This window comes from Salmo salar, chromosome 27 (assembly GCF_965601325.2).
Source record: "Salmo salar chromosome 27, fSalSal1, whole genome shotgun sequence".
Taxonomy (NCBI): Eukaryota; Metazoa; Chordata; class Actinopteri; order Salmoniformes; family Salmonidae; genus Salmo; species Salmo salar.
Genome location: NC_138317.1, coordinates 1,689,099 through 1,703,939, shown reverse-complemented (window position 1 = coordinate 1,703,939; position 14,841 = coordinate 1,689,099). Strand labels below are relative to the sequence as shown.

Genomic DNA, 14,841 nt, shown 5'->3' with positions numbered 1-14,841 from the left:
CACGTGTCGAATGTCTAGCTTCCTTGAAGCGCCCAGTCAACCACATGACGGAGCTAAATGTAGCGTCAGAGTGGAAAAGAAACAGGTACATTCCAAGTCCCTCGCTTATTGTCTGCGCGAGTCGGTTCGGCATAATTCCTCACATAGCTACGTGTATTATTGTAGGGGGTTTATATAGTCGAATTCCGACTAGGAGGTCGACAGAGACCGCTTGGTCGGTTGTTGCAGAATATCAGACTTCAACAGGGTTTCTGGTCAGTATATCGTTCAATTTCATTATTTTGGGCCTACCTAGAGCCTCGGTGTCGTGTGTATACAAGACCACATCGGTAGCGTTTCCAAAGGGGTGCCTTGGTTCTGCATAGTGCAATTTGTGCGTTAATTATGACGTTAATGTGCGGCCTATGCGTCTGTGGGCTCAATAGCATGCGGTACGAATGAACATGTTGATAAGTTAGGCTAACGGTGATGATTTGAGTGGTTGAGAACAACAATGTAGTTAGCTGGCTGCAATGCTGACTGTTAGTAAGTCTTATCTTCGCCATCGTCGAGGTTGAGAAGAACGGAATCTCATCGACAACTTCGATAAAGCTAACGTTAGTTGGATGTCCCCTAGAAAATGACATAGCATCTTAGCTAGCTAAATGTTAGGCAATGTTTTCGAAACAATTATATTTTTGAAATACCTGATGTTGACTAGCTAACTAATGGTTTTAGTTAAATAATATTCATGGAGTTTATGTAACGTTAGCTAGCCTAGTTAAGCCAAAGACACTAATAGCGAGTTAGCACGCTGACGTCAGCTAAATAAAAACATGTTGAGAATATCAAATCCATAGTGATGTTGCATCGTTCGCTAGTAGACACCATTAAAATATGCTAAGTTAACTAGCAAACTACCTAGTAGTAATATTTTTTGTTGACGTTAGCAAGCTAACTTCCCAGCAACTGTGGGACAAACGTAATTTGCCTGGTCTCAATTAGTTAACGAACTCCCATTTCATCGGATGGTGTTTGCATATACTAAAGCGAGTTATTATCTAACGTTAGCTAGCTAGGTAGATGCAGTTAATTGTCCAATTAGCTAACTAAGTTACAACCAAATTGTTTAAAATTAGTTAACGTTAGCTAGTTAACCATCTCTTTGGATGGGTCGTTACCACAACCACAAAGTCATAAACCCTGTCTATTTCCACATTTTCACTAATGAAAATTAGGGCTGGGAATTACCAGGGATCTCATGATAGATATCAGATTCTTAAGTGCTACTACGATTTTTAATTTAACCTTTTATTTAACTAGGCAGGTCAGTTAAGAAAACATTCTTATTTACAATGATGGCTTACCAAAAGGCCTCATCCTAGGATGGGGGCTAGGATTAAAAATAAAATAGAAATATAGAACAAAACACACATCACGAGACAATACATAAAGCGAGACCTAAGTCAATAACATAGCAAGGCAGCAACACATGACAACACAGTATGGTAGCAGCACAAAACATGGTACTAACATTATTGGGCACAGACAACAGCACAAAGGGCAAGAAGGTAGAGACAATACATCACGCAAAGCAGCCACGAAACTGTCCAGTAAGTGTCGATGATTGAGTCTTTGAATTAAGAGATTGAGGTAAAACTGTCCAGTTTGAGTGTTTGTTGCAGCTTGTTCTAGTCACTAGCTGCAGCAAACTGAAAAGAGGAGCGACCCAGGGATGTGTGCTTTGGGGACCTTTTAACAGAATGTGACTGGCAGAACGGGTGTTGTATGTAGAGGATGAGGGCTGCAGTAGATATCTCAGATAGGGGTGAGTGAGGCCTAAGAGGGTTTTAGAAATAAGCATCAACCAGTGTGTCTGTCTTGGGATAGGTATACAGAGATGACCAGCTTCCAGAGGAGTATAGAGTGCAGTGATGTGTCCTATAAGGAGCATTGGTGGCAAATCTGATGGCCGAATGGTAAAGAACATCTGTCCGCTCGAGAGCACCCTTACCTGTCGATCTATAAATTGTCTCTGTAATCTAGCATGGGTAGGATGGTCATTTGAATCAGGGTTAGTTTGGCAGCTGGGGTGAAAGAGGCGCAATTATGATAGAGGAAACCAAGTCTAGATTTAACTTTAGCCTGCAGCTTTGATATGTGCTGAGAGAAGGACAGTGTACCATCTAGCCATACTCCCAAGTACTTGTAGGAGGTGACTACCTCAAGCGCTAAACCCTCAGGTGTGAAACCCTCAGGTAGTAATCACACCTGTGGGGAGGGGCATTCTTTATGCCAAACCATATGACCTTTGTTTTGGAGGTGTTCAGAACAAGGTTAAGGGTAGAGAGAGCTTGTTAGACACTAAGAAAGCTTTGTTGTAGAGCATTTAACACAAAATCCGGGGATGGGCCTGCTGAGTATGACTATCATTTGCATATAAATGGATGAGCAAGCCAGGCCAAAGACCCCTCCGAGGCACCAATACTCCTTTGCTGGCCCACAAGAATGGAATGGTCTACCGTATCAAAAGCTTTGGCCAAGTCAATAAAAATATCAGCACATTGCTTAGAATCAAGGGCAATGGTGACATCATTCAGGACCTTTACGGTTGCAGTGACACATCATAACCTGAGCGGAAACCAGATTGCGTACCAGAGAGAATACTATAGACATCAAGATAGCCAGTCAGTTGATTGACAAGTTTTTGCAACACTTAATAAACAGAGCAAAATAGTAATAGGCCTATAACTGTTAGGATCCGCTTGATCTCCCCTTTAAATCAAGGACGAATCGTGCTTTCCAAGCAATGGGAACCTCCCCAGAAAGGCGAGACAGGCTTGGCGACGATAGGGGCAGCAACATTAAAGAAGAAGAGGGTCTAAACCATCTGATCCAGATGTTTTTTGGGGGTCAAGTTTCAGGAGCTCCTTGAGCACCTCGGACTCAGTGACTGCCTGCAGGAAGAAACTTTGTAGGGGGGCAGGGGAAAAAGAGGGAGCAGCATCGGGGAAAGTCACATTAGAAGGCGTGGAGGATAGCCTTCCCTGTAGCTCAGTTGGTAGAGCATGGTGTTTGCAACGCATGGTGTTCGCAATGCCAGGGTTGTGGGTTCGATTCCCACGGGGGGCCAGCACAGAAAAAATGAAATGTATGCATTCACTACTGTAAGTCGCTCTGGATAAGAGCGTCTGCTAAATGACTTAAATGTAAATGTAAATGTATAAGGAAATGTTGGACGGGGTTGAGGAAATGTTGGATGGGCAAGGAGGCATGGTGGAGTCAAATAGGAATCCTGACTTAATGAAGTGGTGATTAAAGCTCAGCCTTGTGCTTCTTGTCAGTAACAACTAGAGGTCGACCGATTATGATTTTTCAATGCCGATACCGATTATTTGAGGGCCAAAAAAAGTCGATACCGATTAATCGGCCGACAATAATTTTATTGTATTTCTAATAATGACAATTACAACAATACTGAGTGAACACTTATTTTAACTTAATATAATACATCAATAAAATCAATTTGGCCTCAAATAAATAATGAAACATTGAATTTGGTTTAAATAATGCAAAAACAAAGTGTTGAAGAAAGTAAAAGTGCAATATGTGCCATGTAAAAAAAAAAAAGCTAACATTTAAGTTCCTTGCTCAGAACATGAGAACATATGAAAGCTGGTGGTTCCTTTGAACATGAGTCTTCAATATTCCCAGGTAAGAAGTTTTAGGTTGTAGTTATTATAGGACTATTTCTCTCTATATGATTTGTATTTCATATACCTTTGACTATTGGATGTTCTTATAGGCGCTTTAGTATTGCCAGTGTAACAGTATAGCTTCCGTCCCTCTCCTCGCTCCTACCTGGGCTCGAACGAGGAACACATCGACAACAGCCACCCTCGAAGCAGTGTTACCCATGCAGAGCAAGGGGAACAACTACTCCAAGTCTTAGAGCGAGTGACTTTTGAAACGCTATTAGCGCGCACCCCGCTAACTAGCTAGCCATTTCACATCGGTTACACCAGCCTAATCTGGCGGAGTTGATGGGCTTGAAGTCATAAACAGCACAATGCTTGAAGCATTGCGAAGAGCTGCTGACAAACGCACGAAAGTGCTGTTTGAATGAATGCTTACGAGCCTGCTGGTGCCTACCATCGTTCAGACTGCTCTATCAAATCATAGACTTAATTATAACATAACACACAGAAATACGAGCCTTTGGTCATTAAAATGGTCGAATCCGGAAACTATCATTTCGAAAACAAAATGTTTATTCTTTCAGTGAAATACGGAACCGTTCCATATTTTATCTAACGGATGGCATCCCTAAGTCTAAATATTGATGTTACATTGTACAACCTTCAATGTTATGTCATCATTAAGTACGGCCTTTGTTAGGAATAAATGGACTTCACACATGTTGCAATGAGCCAGGCGGCCCAAACGGCTGCATATACCCTGACTGCTTGCACGGAACGCAAGAGAAGTGACACAATTTCCCTAGTTATAAGAAATTCATGTTAGCCGGCAATATTAACTAAATATGCAGGTTTAAAAAATATATACTTGTGTATTGATTTTAAAGAAAGGCATTGATATTTATGGTTAGGTACATTGGTGCAACGACAGTGCTTTTTTCGCAAATGCGCTTGTTAAATCATCACCCGTTTGTCGAAGTAGGCTGTGATTCAATGACAAATTAACAGGCACCGCATCGATTATATGCAACGCAGGACACGCTAGATAAACTAGTTATATCAACCATGTGTACTTCACTAGTGATTATGTTAAGATTGATAGTTTTTTATAAGACAAGTTTAATGGTAGCTAGCAACTTACCTTGGCTTCTTGCTGCCCTCGTGTAACAGGTAGGCAGCCTGCCACGCAAGCTCCTCGTGGAGTGCAATGTAAGGCAGGTGGTTAGAGCATTGGACTAGTAACCAGAAGGTTGCTAAAACGAATCCCCGAGCTGACATGGTAAAACTCTGTCGTTCTGCCCCTGAACAAGGCAGTTAACTCACCGACCCTAGGCCGTCATTGAAAATAATGTGTTCTTAACTGACTTGCCTAATTAAATAAAAGTGTATATTAAAAAAATAATGCAAATCGGTGTCCAAAAATACCGATTGTTATGAAAACTTGAAATCGGCCCTAATTAATTAGCCATTCCGATTAATCGGTCGACCTCTAATAACAACCACATCAACATTAAAGGACATGGACAGCTGTGAGGAGCAGGGTTTATTCTCCATGTCTTTAACCATTTTTCAGAACTTCTTGGTGTTAGACCCACAGAGAGAGAACTGCTCCTTAAAGTAACTAACTTTGGCCTTCCGGATAGGCTGAGTGCGCTTTTTTCCCCCCCTCATTTGCCTGAATGAAATGTATTGCTCTTCTCGCGATTCTATACTGAACAGAAATATAAACGTAAGACTCAACAAGTTCAAAGATTTTACTGAGTTACAGTTCATAGAAGGAAATCAGTCAATTAAATTCATTAGGTTCTAATTTATGGATTTCACATGAATGGGCAGGGGCGCAGCCATGGTGACTTGGGAATGCATAGGCCCACCCACTGGGGAGCTCAGCCCAGCCAATCAGAATGAGTTTTTCCCCAAAAAAGGACTTTATACAGACATAAATACTCCTCAGCACCTCATTCCGACTGTCCCGCAGGTGAAGAAGCCAGATGTGGAGGTCCTGGGTTGGTGTGGTTACATGTGGTAGTGGTTGTGTGTCTGGTTGGACGTGCTGCTAAAGTCTCTAAAATAATATTGAAGGTGGCTTATGGTAGAGAAATTAACATTCAATTCTCTGGCAACAGCTCTGTTGGACATTCCTGCAGTCTCTGCATTCCAATTGCACACCACCTCAACTTAAGACATCTGTGCATTGTATTGTGACAACTGCACATTTTAGTGGCCTTTTATTGTCCCCAGCACAAGGTGCACCTGTGCCATGATCATGCTGTTTAATCAGATTTTTGATATGCCTCACCTGTCAGGTGGATGGATTATTTTGGCAAAGAAGAAATGCTCACTAAAAGGGGTGTAAACAAATTTGTGCACAACATTTGAGAGAAATACACTTGTGCGTAGGAAACATTTCTGGGATATTTTATTTCAGCTCATGAAACATTGTACCAACACTTTACATGTTGCATTTTCATATTTTTGAACAGTATATTTATGGCTATTTGATGTTCCAAACAGATTGCTTACCATATGCAGCAGAGGGTAAAGAGAGCCCTGAGAATGAGTTTTGAACTGTCATGAAAACAAATTGGCTTCCTATTTAAAAGGATGGTGGACAAGCTATGAAGGAAAAATTTAGGTTTTTGGTACAGGAAACTTGTGCAATAAAAAAAAAATGGTGGTATTACAAAAATGATACGATATATCGTCAAATAGTATCCCGATATGTAACTATCAATTTCTCTCCCCATTACTACTTAAAATGTGATTTTAAACCATAATTTAACCCACACTGCTAACCTTAAGCTGAACTGTAAAAAAAACAAAAAAAAACATCACTGCAGACCCGGGTTCGATCCCAGGGTGTATCATAACCGACCGTAAGTCCCATAGGGCAGAGCACAATTGCCCAGCGTCGTCCGGGTTAGGGGAGGGTTTGGCTGGGGGTGATTTTACTTGGTGCATCGTGCTCGAGTGACTCCGACACATAGGGGGCAGTATTTTCACGGCCGGATAAAAAACGTACCCGATTTAAAGCGTGGTTTGGAGGGTCATGTTTCGGACGACGCATGACTTGTCCTTCGCCTTTCCCAAGCCCGTTGGGGAGTTGCAGCGTTGAGACAAGATCGCAATTGGATATCACAAAATTTGGGAGAAAAAGGGGCTTACATTTTTTTTTAAATAAATATATATATATATATAGTACCAGTCAAAAGTTTGGACACATCTTCACATTTCTAAATTGTAGAATAATAGAAAAGACATCAAAACTATGAAGTAACACATGGAATCATGTAACCAAAAAAGTGTTAAACAAATCAAAATATATTTTACATTTTAGATTATTCAAAGTTGCCACCTTTGCCTTGATGACAGCTTTGCACACTCTTGGCATTCTCTCATCCAGCTTCAGTCTTGAAGGAGTTCCCACAACAGGTGCTGAGCACTTGTTGGCTGCTTTTCCTTCACTCTGCGGTCCGACTCATCCCAAACCATCTCAATTGGGTTGAGGTCGGGTGATTGTGGTGGCCAGGTCATCTAAAGCAGCACTCCATCACTCTCCTTGGTCAAATAGCCCTTACACAGCCTGAAGGTGTGTTTTGGGTCATTGTCCTGTTGAAAAACAAATGATAGTCCCACTAAGCGCAAATCAAATGGATGGTGTATCGCTGCAGAATGTTGTTAGCCATGCTGGTTAAGTTTGCCTTGAATTCTAAATAAATCAGTGTCACCAGCAAAGCACCTTCACCCCATCTCCTCCGTGCTTTACGGTGGGAACCACACATGTGGAGATCATCCGTTCAATAACTCTGCGCCTCAAAGACATGGCGGTTGGAACCAAAAATCTAATTTGGACTCATCAGACCAAAGGACAGATTTTTACACCGGTCTAATGTCCGTTGCTTGTGTTTCTTTGCCCAAGGAAGTCTCTTATTGGTGTCATTTTCTGTGGTTTTGCAACAATTTGACCATGAAGGCCTGATTCATGCAGTCTCCTCTGAACAGTTGATGTTGAGATGTCTTGTTACTTGAACTCTGTGAAGGATTTATTTGGGCTGCAATCTGAGGTGCAGTTAACTCTAATGAACTTATCCTCTGCACCAGAGGTAACTGGATCTTCCTTTCCGGTGGCAGTCCTCATAAGAGCCAGTTTCATCATAGCATTTGATGGTTTTTGGGACAAAATTCTTGGCACTGCGCCAAAGCAAAATCATTGCTGCCACGCCCCAAAAATATTTTGGTCAAAGCGTACTGAAGATGCTAGAACTGTCCACATTTACATTTTCTCAACAAACAAAAGTTAAGAATAGAAAAATCAGTCAACCCCATAGTATATTGGTTCATCTATTTATCTAATTGGCTTGTGTTCTATGCGAGATAAATATTCCTCTCGAGGGGCATATGAGTGCCAAAGGGAGGGAAACCTGCATTCTGACAAGCAGTCAGTGCACAACAATTCTTGTAATCGTGAGGGAAAACTGCAGTTTTAATGGCCTTTGTTAAAAAGAGGGCGATCCTAGGTTTATTTTCCTACTTCATTTCTCAACTCCTAAAATATACGTAAACTGCACAATTTTAAAACCGGAGTGCTGAGCACCTTACCACTCTGCAAGTAGCTGTGAGTGCATCGGGGAGAGTGGGGCTAAATGCAACACAGGTCAATTGTAGGGTAACTTGGGGTTGACTGATTTCCTACCTCAAGTGACTTAAATTGAGTGGGGATTAGAGATGAAACGGGATAAATTTCATATCACGATTATAGTGACCAAAATGAATACGGTTATCAGTATTATCGCGGTATTGTTAAAATGTGCTGGAAATGTTCAGAAAGTAGTCACACACACACTGAAATCATTTCACCAAGTTTTATATTGAAAACCAACAAATACAATTAGCAGCACTATGCACCTTTTGTGTGCAAACTACATTTAAAATAATTACATTAAAGAAGGCGCCATGAGGTAAAAGTTTCTCTAGTGCAGGTTTAAATGAACACAACCTTTAAGTAAGCAAATCAAATAAATAAGCAGCACTCACTTTGTAGTGAGGCACGGCAGCCTTCATCAGACTCAAAGCCAGATCTCTCAACAATTTGAAATGGCATCATGTTCTTTGCAATGTGTAATATGAAAGGGCTACTGTGAGGTCTTGAGCATTTTTTGTGTGGGTGCATAAGGAGCCTGCCTTTTAGATGCTTGCTCGAGTGTCTGTGTCACAGCTGTAGATGAGGGACCAGTAGCATCAATGGGTTTGCCTGCTGCACGCCCTAAGGGAATAGCAAATGTATTATTATTGGTGTTATATTATAATTATTATTCACAGTCTATCTTATGTGTTGCATTTGAGTATATGCAATGACCCCATGCACAATTTACATAAATACAAATGAGTCTTAAGAAGACAGTGATAATAATTGCAATGAGCTCAACAATTTACATAAATACACAAGTCTTGTATAGGAGTCTAGAGTGTTTCTCCTGTTGGAACACTTTTACAACCAAGTCGACGTTTGCCGGATTTTAAATCAACAAAATATGTTGGTTGGGTGATTTAAACTACATAACGTGTTATCGTGTGCTATGGACGAATAGTCTGCAGACACACAACGCATACAACAGCAGCACAACGTGTTGTGTTTTTACAAGAATAGGTCAAACTGAAAGCTTCAGTTTACTTTATTGACAAGCTATTAGCAAGTTAGACAGACAGACCATGACATTTACCCCCATTCCCAAGTCCCCACATGCATTGAGGTAAAAAGTTAACTTACTTTGCATTTGCTATAAAGTAGTGACTCACGAAGATGACTCGAGATTTGAAGTGTTGCCTCCTTTCGCAGTGATTATTATTACATTTATTTGCATGTTCTGTGGAGAAGGTGACCATCTTCGATAAGTCACCCATCAGCTCTCTTGTAAAACCCAAAATACGACCACACTTCAGATTTGGTACTCTTAAAAGGCTGAAAAATCTCCCGAGCGCTGTCACTGCCTTCTGCCATGTTTTCACACAAAACAAACCCCACGTTGCATGCTGCGCCTGCTTCAGACTGTTTCTAACTTAAGTTGATGCTGGGCACTATTTACCGTGAGTTATTCAAACCGTGTGGGATGGGTTTGTGACATGAAGTTGTTTCTGTGATAAGTACAGGCAGGGTGCGCGTTACCCTGTGGCTGATTACCCCAAATTACCTGAGAGTTAGGCCTACATTATATTCCTGTGTTTATGCAAGTTTTTTTGGGACATAAAATTAATCAATAGGATGCTGATTAGTTAAAATATTTACTTTTGGGATCTAGCTAATGATTAGCCCAATAGGGTAAATGCAACCCCATGCTTCAGCCTATTTATTTATAGCCACTATGCTGCATCATTTGGACTACATGTGATAATGTTTATTGCTAATAGCATACCTGATAATATAAGCTATATGCATGATCCTGTATATTAAGAATTTTATTGTAGAAATCATGTTTCATTCATTTAGGTGTGGAATGTCCTTTTTAAAGTCACCAGAACTGAGCTTCTTAGTTTGGGAGGACCCTGGACCCCTTCTATTTGCCACAGAACCTCACTCTCCCACTTTTCTTTCGCAGGTGTTATTCCTTTGTAAATACTGTTATTTGTATATACTGTAAATTATGACATCAGTGGGTGGAAACCGAGCCCGCGGCAGCTGGGAGCAGCAGACGCAGACAGGCCAGACGCAGACAGGCCAGACGCAGACAGGCCAGACGCAGACAGGCCAGACGCAGACAGGCCAGACGCAGACAGGCCAGACACAGAGCCAGACACAGCACAAGCAGAGGCCTCAGGTTGGTACCCGGCCCTCGATCCTGCTGCCCACACAGGATGTCATGCACTTAGTCACCTCACACGCTGACCCAACAGCTGATGCATTAGTTTTCATGGTGAAACACATTGGAAGTGGTTCTGGACTATTTTGCATTGGGGTGTGTCCCACATGGCACCCTATTTCCTAAAGTGCACTACTTTTGACCAGAGCCCTATGGTCAAAAGTAGAGCCAAGACAAAACTAGTATCGCGATACGCATTAGTATCATGTCAAGGAAACACAACACAAAGCAGATTGAACTTCCTAAGGAAAACAGTCCTAAAGTTTGAAGCAAACATGTTGTCATCCAAACTATAGCACACAATATTTTACATACAGCAGGTTTTTAAGACCGAAGAGACTGGTCTGCTTTGTGTGTTCATTTTTGCCATGCAAAAACATTGCAATACAGCCCTAGTCAAAATTAGTGCACCATTCTAAGGAATAGGGTGCCATTTCGGGGAGCACGCACTGACCCAACAGCAGATGCTTTAGTTTTCATGGTGCAATGCCTTAGTTGGAAGTAGTTCTCAGTGTTTTCCACAGGTATCTGGAGTAGCCAGCCAAATAGAAAAAGTACCCAGCCAGGCCTCACCTGAGCAAAAACATATTTTGCAGCCCGACCTATATTTTGGTGGCCTCTGGTACATTCTAATGCCTTGGTTCCATCTGAAATACACAGCAAAATGATTGAGTACTTTATCAAATTTACCTCCCAGATTAAGAAATGTGTAGTGATGTTTTATTTAACTAGGCAAGTCAGTTAAGAACAAATTCTTATTTACAATGACGGCCTACCAAAAGGCCTCCTGCGGGGACGGGGGCTGGGAATAAAAATAAATAAATATAGGACTAAACGCACATCACGACAAGGGAGACAAAACACACTACATAAAGAGAGACCTACGACAACATGGTAAGGCAGCAACACGACAACACAGCATGGTAGCAACACAACATGGTGGTAGCAGCACAAAACATGGTACAAACATTATTGGGCTCAGACAACATGCCAAAGAGCAAGAAGGTAGAGACAATACATTACGCAAAGCAGCCACACCTGTCGGTAAGAGTGTCCATGATTGAGTCTTTGAATGAAGAGATTGAGCACTGTCCAGTTTGAGTGTTTGTTGCAGCTTGTTCCAGGCGCTAGCTGCAGTGAACTGAAAAGACGAGCGACCCAGGGATGTGTGCTTTGGGGACCTTTAACAGAATGTGACTGGCAGAACGGGTGAAGGATAAGGGCTGCAGTAGATATCTCAGATGGGGTGAGTGAGGCCTAAGGGTTTTAGAAATTACCATCAACCAGTGGGTCTTGCGACGGGTATATAGAGATGATCAGTTTCCAGAGGAGTGTGGCGTGATGTGGCAAATCTGATGGCCGAATGGTAAAGAACATCTGTCCGCTCGAGAGCACCCTTACCTGTCGATTTATAAATTGTCTCCATAATCTAGCATGGGTAGGATGGTCATTTGAATCAGGGTTAGTTTGGCAGCTGGGGTGAAAGAGGAGCAATTACGATAGAGGAAAGCAAGTCTAGATTTAACTTTAGCCTGCAGCTTTGATATGTACTGAGAGAAGGACAGTGTACCATCTCCATACTCACATACTCCCAAGTACTTGTATGAGGTGACCACCTCAAGCTCTAAACCCTCAGAGGATTTAATCACACCTGTGTGGAGAGGGGCATTCTTCTTACCAAACCACATTGCCTTTTGTAGAAGGACATGACTTTACCATTTTTTTATTACTGAAAGTGTATGAATTCAGTCTTGTTAAGTAGTTTTGGATATCGCCTAGACCTATATGATCAGGACTATTTTATAAGTATACTGAACAAATATAAAAACGGAACATGTAAAGTGTTGTTCCCATGTTTCATGAGCTGAAATAAAAGATCACCGAAATGTTCCATACTCACAAAAGCTTATTTCTCTCATTTGTTTACAGACCTGTTACTGAGTATTTCTCCTTTGCCAAAATAATCCATCTATAAAGAAGCTGATTAAACAGCATGATCATTACATGGGTGCTGGGGACAGTAAAAGCCCAATCAAATGTGCAGTTTTGTCATTCTGGAGAATTTAGTTAATTCTATGTGTGTGTATATGTATGTGTGTATATATATGTATGTGTATGTATATATGTATATATGTATGTGTATGTATGTATGTGTATATATATGTATGTATATATGTGTGTGTATGTATGTGTATACACACATATATATATATATATATATATATATATATATATATATATATATATATATGTATATGTATATGTATATGTATATGTGTGTGTGTGCCAGGGCCCTCAACTCCTCCCTGTAGGCTGTCTTGTCATTGTTGGTAAACATTATTAAACTGACCAGTGTTCCATGTATATGTACATAGTGCAGCAGCCTCTATGGTTTAGGAATGAGTAACTGGGTAATAGCCAGCTGGTCACTGACTAAGTTCAGGGCCGGGTACTGGGTGGAGGCCGGCTAGTGATGGATATTTAACAGTCTGATGGCCTTGAGATAAAAGTATTTTATTTAATTTTTTTTTATTTTTTTTGGCTTTGTCCCAGCTTTGATGCACCTGTACTGACCTCGCCTTCTGGATGATAGCGTGGTGAACAGGTCGAGGCTAGGATGGTTGATGTCCTTGATGATCTTTTTGGCCTTCCTGTGATATCGGGTGCTGTAGGTGTCATGGACGGCAGGCAGTGTGCCCTGGTGATGTGTTGGGCGACCGCACCACCCTCTGGAGAGCCCTGTGGTTGTGGGCGGTGCAGTTGCCATACCAGGCAGTGATACAGCCCAACAGGATGCTCTAATTGGTGCATCTCTTAAAGTTTGAGTGTCTTAGTGGCCAAGCCAATTTTCTTCAGCCTCCTGAGGTTGAAGAGGAGCTGTTGCACCTTCTTCGCCACACTGTCTTTGTGGGTGGACCATTTCAGATTCTCAGTGATGTGTACGCTGAGGAACTTGAAGCTTTTCATCTTCTCTAGTGTGGTCCCATCGATGTGGATGGGGGCGTGCTCCCTCTGCTGTCTCCTGATGTCCACAATCAGCTCCTTCGTTTTGTTTAGGAGAGGTTTTCCTGGCACCACTCCGCCAGGGCCCTCACCACCTCCCTGTAGGCTGTCTCGTCATTGTTGGTAGTCAGGCCTACGACTGTTTTCTGAAAACTTGATGATTGAGTTGGTGGCGTGCATGTTCACACAGTCATAGGTTAACAGGGAGTACAGGAGGGGGCTGAGCATGCACCCTTGTGGGGCCCCTGTGTTGAGGATCAGTGTAGTGGTGGTGTTTCCTACCTTCACCACCTGAGGGCGGCCCATCAGGAAGTCCAGGACTCAGTTGCACAGGGCGGGGTTCAGACCCAGGGCCCCGAGCTTAACCTGTTAGGGCTAGGGGGCAGTATTGACACGGCTGGATAAAAAACGTACCCGATTTAATCTGGTTACTACTCCTGCCCAGTAACTAGAATATGCATATAATTATTGGCTTTGGATAGAAAACACCCTAAAGTTTCTAAAACGGTTTGAATGGTGTCTGTGAGTATAACAGAACTCAAATGGCAGGTCAAAACCTGAGAAGATTCTGTACAGGAAGTACCCTGTCTGACCATTTCTTGAACCTCTCTAGGGTCGGCGGGACGAAATCGTCCCACCTACGTAACAGCCAGTGGAATCCTGTGGCGCGTTATTCAAATACCTTAGAAATGCTATTACTTCAATTTCTCAAACATATGACTATTTTACACCATTTTAAAGACAAGACTCTCGTTAGTCTAACCACACTGTCCGATTTCAAAAAGGCTTTACAACGAAAGCAAAACATTAGATTATGTCAGAGTACCCAGCCAGAAATAATCAGACACCCATTTTTCAAGCTAGCATATAATGTCACAAAAACCAGAAGACAGCTAAATGCAGCACTAACCTTTGATCTTCATCAGATGACACACCTAGGACATTATGTTATACAATACATGCATGTTTTGTTCAATCAAGTTCATATTTATATCAAAAACCAGCTTTTTACATTAGCATGTGACGTTCAGAACTAGCATACCCCCCGCAAACTTCCGGTGAATTTACTAAATTACTCACGATAAACGTTCACAAAAAGCATAACAATTATTTTAAGAATTATAGATACAGAACTCCTCTATGCACTCGATATGTCCGATTTTAAAATAGCTTTTCGGTGAAAGCACATTTAGCAATATTCTCAGTAGATAGCCCGGCATCACAGGGCTAGCTATTTAGACACCCAGCAAGTTTAGCACTCACCAAAGTCAGATTTACTATAAGAAAAATGTTATTACCTTTGGTGT

General features: G+C 41.7%; 1 protein-coding gene across 15 annotated transcripts in view; it reads left to right on the top strand.

Annotated features, from left to right (window-relative positions):
* ubap2l (ubiquitin associated protein 2-like) overlaps window positions 1–14,841 on the top strand; it is a 92,074-nt gene continuing 77,233 nt past the window's right edge. For 10 of the 15 annotated variants that reach the window (XM_082970305.1, XM_082970300.1, XM_082970304.1 and 7 more), the window contains exon 1: window positions 30–254. In XM_082970305.1, coding sequence (XP_082826431.1) covers window positions 45–254 — 210 coding nt within the window. In that variant the 5' untranslated portion in view covers window positions 30–44. Of the gene's footprint in view, window positions 255–10,270; window positions 10,490–11,645; window positions 11,778–14,841 lie in introns of those variants that run through there. The other 5 variants (XM_082970299.1, XM_082970298.1, XM_082970295.1 and 2 more) reach the window with 5 other exon arrangements.